General features: G+C 40.4%; 1 protein-coding gene across 4 annotated transcripts; it reads right to left on the reverse strand.

Annotated features, from left to right (window-relative positions):
• Positions 1–316: 316 nt before the first annotated feature.
• LOC113695709 (histone-lysine N-methyltransferase, H3 lysine-9 specific SUVH1-like) lies at positions 317–4,777 on the reverse strand. Of its 4 annotated transcripts, none has more exons than XM_072054023.1 (4): positions 4,242–4,776; positions 3,983–4,085; positions 1,575–3,816; positions 317–639 (listed from the first exon to the last, which is right to left on the reverse strand). In XM_072054023.1, the coding sequence occupies exon 3, from the start codon at positions 3,790–3,792 to the stop codon at positions 1,603–1,605; it is 2,190 nt and encodes a 729-aa protein (XP_071910124.1). In that variant the 5' UTR covers positions 3,793–3,816; positions 3,983–4,085; positions 4,242–4,776; the 3' UTR covers positions 317–639; positions 1,575–1,602. The 4 variants fall into 4 exon arrangements, with proteins under 4 accessions (XP_071910124.1, XP_027070649.1, XP_027070651.1 ...); XM_027214848.2 differs by having other exon boundaries at positions 4,238–4,776; XM_027214850.2 differs by having other exon boundaries at positions 1,571–4,085; positions 4,238–4,777.
• Between the last annotated feature and the right edge of the window lie 523 nt (positions 4,778–5,300).

The following is a 5,300-nucleotide window of genomic DNA, read 5'->3' on the forward strand; positions in this document are numbered from 1 at the left end:
ATGGCTCACGCCATCCTTTCTCGAGGTTATGGATCAAAACAAGCACAAACAAGAAAAGTACAAGACAATACCTCTCTACAAGCCTCTCATTTATCTACTTGCTATGCTGGAGATTTTCCCATTTCAACATCACAAGAACAAGTTATCCGCCACTTTAGCAAACCTTTGCTCTGACAAGGTGTGTTTCATTCGCAAGCAAATACACACTTCACAATTAGCCCTAGACCGAAAAAAAATTGTCATACACAGCAACTACTCTTCCGCCTTCTCCTCAACTAGTCAAATGCAAAGTCACATGCAAAGTACAAAAGGCCGATAACAAGGAACAGCTTAAAATAAATAAGCCCCACAAGTATGATGTTCAAGACTGGCCAAACATAAAGAAAGCTTGATAACAACAACAGAGAGCTCCACCTCATTGGGTTGCATGCTCCAATGCTAAATTACAAGTACATTGTACATTGAACAGCTACACAAATTACAAAGATTTACTCGACTCTGAGCTACATTACACAACAGACTTTTTGAACCGCAAACCTGCACTGCCAAATACACTAAAGAGTTCAACAAAATGTGCTCCAGCAGATCGCACAGTCCATGTACATGCAAAATCTTTCCTCCCGTCAACTAGCAATATGACTGAAAGAACGAAAAGTACAATGTAAGAAAATTGTTCAGAACAAACAAATTTTCCACCAAGAATCACAGCATACTTCCTGCAGTAAAATTTTTTAAATGGATTGCATATCTGCAACTTCTTTGAAATAACAAAATTTTCCTAATAGAAGTCATGTCAGAAATGCTTCTCATCAAAAACCAACAAATACCTTGATCTGAATCTTAATGTACAGAGAGCCTAGTAATCAGAATCAAAATTGGCCTAGACATTGACAACAGGGCACAGCACCCTATCAAAATCATTGCAATCAAGATATTCATTCTCTCTGCTTCTCATTACGGAAAATGAAAAGCAAATCAACCAGAGGGAAAATAATCAGCAGCTGCACCCATTATCATGAAAACATCTGATGTCTCTAAATGACTATACCAAAATTCAAAAAAGCAGCCCACATAGAAATCTATGTTGGGCAAAGAAGAATAAAATACTAATTTTCTTTTGATAAATCAATTTTTTGCCACCTATGAGTAGAAAACAGTGAAAAGGTAAGTCAGCTATCAACCGTTGAAGGCATCTGACTCAATCCACAATGCAATCCCTAACATGATGAAATATAAACCAAAGCATACTCACAGATAAACATGATCCATAGATGAAACCCTTTTCTCAACCAAGTAAAATTTTGCTACATGTCTGAATGATGAAGCTACATCAAGTCATGACATCTGTATTTGCATAATTATAGGTCGAGTGCCCAAAAGAACTAGTGAACAAAAGGGGACCAAATGGACAATCTCAGCCAAATTGACCGGCCATGAAAAGCATGGAATTGATATTGTTAGCACAAGAAACCACTGTCTTTACAGTAAATACAATAACCCTTGAAAAGTAAATTTGCGCATCCCAATATACAAACAAAAGCCAAAAGAGCATTTCAGAAACAGAACCTACCTACCTTCAGTAAAAGTACTCCACTCTGATCATCAGTAGAAGTAACCCCTGCACTTTGCCGATCCACACAGGCATTTCTTCCTCCTATAACTTGCTTGGTCAGATTGAATCATCCCATAGTCAAATGTCAACTCCTGCATAGGAGGTATATGCCTGATAGCAAAGAAAGCAATGTGGAGATATGAATCGTTGTTGCTTTCTTGTAAGACTGGCAGCCAGTAAACATTTGGTGAACAGCTATGGTTCATGAAGCGAGCAACATTCCCACTATTTTTTGCACTAATAACAAGTGGAAATGGGGCTTTTGCTGACTCACTTGAAGCATCATGCACATTTTCCACTGGTTCATATACCCGAGTAGCATCAAAAACATAGCCATCTTCATGTTCACTCGCAAGCTCACCTACCCTAGATGCATCAACTACCTCTCCTGCATATTCACAAATAAACCCCCCAGCACGGATTGGATCCCAAGACCTAAGCCCCCAACCTCTGTCCTTTGTTTTAAACACTTCAAGACGGACTTTCAGACCGGCCTGAGACGTTCGATTCCGGCAATTAGGAGGGCATGAGCAGGTCAGGCCACACTCATGTATCAAAAGTTTGTAACTCATTATGACTCCAATTGAACTATAGGGCACATGGCCTCCATTTCTCTGAATGCAAGGGCAATTAGAATCACCGGGTTGACATCCACCAAGGCAATGGCAACCTGTAAAAGATTTAGGTGAAGAGAACGGCTTCAAGTACTTAAGGCTTGGAATATATGTGAAATAAGCAGGTCCTTTTTCATCATCAACATCATTAACAAGAGAAACAGGTTGACTTTCAGCCCCTGAAGTTAAGTCCGGCAGTATGACTCCTGACCGTGAAGTAACTCCGCCCTTCCACTGCTGGATAGATTTCCACAATGTAAAGGCTGCAGGCTGGCCAGCTACTCTGCTCAATTTGTACTTGAAAACGCTGCAGCCAGACTTATTTTTCTCAGTCCACGATTCTTGGATTTTATATACGCCATCGTAAACATATATCTTTCCGGTTGAACCAGCAACATCTTTCAAGCCCCGAACGACTCTCACTTCATTGGCTCGATGCAGGCTCTTTTCCATGGCAAGATTGCCTCTTTCCAGCTTCTGATCAAACATCTGACCATCTCTCCTTTGGACTCCACCCTGGCCACTGTAAATCAAGACGTCTCCATCATCACCCTCATCATCGTATCCTCCAGATGATACAATGCTGACTGCCAGAGGTTCTTCATCCAAGGTAAGTTTAACACTCATATAATCGATCCCAGCCATACTTGGAGCATGCAACCCTACCAGGCACAGCTCCATCCTAAAAAAGAAAATATCACCAACTTCAACCCCAGGGACATGACCGATCCTTTTCATAATATTTGTCCGGATCCCTTTATTTGTCATCAAGGTTGTTGCGGCCCTCAAGTCTGGGCGCCTTGTAGATCCTGGAGTAGCATCTTTTGCTTCTTCCATTTGGGTAAGTTTTCTCCTAAGCAGATCAAAAACCAATAGTATACGTTGCACAATCTCCCTATCACCATTAGATTTTCTATCAGGATCCAACTCCACAAGCCCAAACGTAGTGAGGAATCTATTAGCCTCTGAATCCACATCAACCTCAGAGAAGGAATCAAGCTGCTGCTGAGCTCTCCTGGTCCTCTTTTGCGAACCACCATTCTTTTGCCTCCTTCCACTGCTCCCATCTTCTACATCATTCACATGCATGCTAAACCCACTCGCATACAGCTCACTCTGATTTTGAGAATCACTGTAACCATCATCTTCTATGACTATACCTTGCATTGCGCGATTTTTGTTGCCCTTCCTCGAAGGTCCAGCGTCCCCATTAGCGGATGGACCTTGTGGAGTTCTAAAGGCATTCAGTGGAACAGGAGAGGGAATCGTAGTGTTACCGAAGCCATAAAGCCCCGGTTGATTGGGTGCACCAGAAGGGGTGGTGTTTTGGCGACTATGAGAGCCATTAGAAACAGAAAATGGGTACAAGGGTGCAACTCCCGGTGGAAAAGGACCTGTTGGAGGAACACAAACAAAAGGTGTAGCTTGGGGATTTGACACGGAGCCCATGCCAGGAGAGGAAGGAAACATTGGGACAAGACATCTCAAAGGCCTTACGTCCAACACCCTAGACTTATCAATAGACCCTGATGGAGGAACTGAATCTGAACCCAAACCTTGCTCCATTACACCCCCAAACCTCCCCTACACCTACAAACCTGAGATTAGAATCCCACCCAAAAAAAAAAAAAAGAAGCTCTTTTTTATGCTTAAACGACCACAAAAACAGCCGTAGAGATACCTCACAATTATACTATTCAGAAAAGCAAAGAAAAGAGCAACAATAGCGAGAGGAAGAGGACGAATAGCCTCTCACATGATTCAGGCAGTCAGCAAACAACATCAAGGCATAGGCTTCAAAGCACAAGTCTTTAAAGGTGCAAGCTTTGGCCCCAGTTGCAGGTACAAACAGAGCTATTCTGCACATGCGAAAATAGAGAACCAAAATTCAAAATCTTAAAACTCAAAATTCAAATTATGAAGAAATCAATACAGAACAGCAGAAACCCCCAAATTTTCAGTTAAGCCCTAAAAGCCCAGATAGCCACAAAATTTCAGCTAAGAAACGTACCTACTAAAAAGTGGAAGACCCTGGGAGCTCAATCGTGATTGAAGACAGAGATGGGCCGTTTCAAACGAGATCGGAATGATTTCGGGATGGAAAGGGTAAAAGCAAGAGAAGCCCTGTGTGGTAAGTAGTGCATAAATTATTTATGCGCGAAACTGAAATTTGGAAAAACCAAAAAGTAATCCCCCCGCCCCAAAAAAACATATGATACCGAAAAAGGTCCAATTTTGGCGAGAGGAGATCAAATTTCAGGGGAGGCAGCCAGAGGAGGACGGGGAGAAGAGGACCAGATTTTCCAAGTGTTGAGTTGAGATTTAGCACTTGTAAGCAGAATAATAAGTACATACACACTACTCGCAAGTGTCACAGTGAAATACACGTGGGGGCCAGAGTTTGGAGTTTTTGAGGTAAACTTCGCTTTGCTGTCCTGCTCCTCCTAAAATGCAATTGAGCGTGTACAGGCAATGGCATGGCTACTGAACCCAGGTCGGATTGAGGCTCGACACATTATTGGTTTCCTGATTCAATCGGCGGGATGATGGTTGAATCAGTACGCCACTAAATTAAATGACATGTGGAGGTATACATACATATATGCTTAATTAAAGTGCCAGGTAGCACTTGAAAGAAATAAGGAAGGTAAATTTGAAAGAAAATTGTGCGTGAGTACTTTTGTTTCACTTTTGAGATTACTTTTTATGACAGGGTCTGACTTTGTTATTAAGCATGTCAATCAATGGGAGGTCAGTGTAATTTTTAATATTTTAAAATATTTATGTGAAATTATCAAAAATCTCGAGGGAGGTTTATGAAATTATCCATTATCTTAATATATGTAGAATTTGTAAATAATGCTTTTAAATATTAATTATTATGTTTTGAAAGATATATTATGAATATGTATATATTACTAAGAGCTCAGTCTTCTTATATCATAGTTTATAAATATGGATCATGTATTTAAGGATAAAATGAAATTATTTTATTTATTACAACAACAAGCTTTAAGGAAATAAAATTAATTTTGGTTAATATTTTGCTTTAAATATTTTTTAATTATCAATTA

This window comes from Coffea arabica, chromosome 6c (genome assembly GCF_036785885.1).
Source record: "Coffea arabica cultivar ET-39 chromosome 6c, Coffea Arabica ET-39 HiFi, whole genome shotgun sequence".
NCBI lineage: Eukaryota > Viridiplantae > Streptophyta > Magnoliopsida > Gentianales > Rubiaceae > Coffea > Coffea arabica.

What these genes read in the sequence shown, in the direction of transcription:
- LOC113695709 (XM_027214850.2), bottom strand. Translation starts at nt 3,792, where the DNA reads ATGGAGCAAGGTTTGGGTTCAGATTCAGTTCCTCCATCAGGGTCTATT.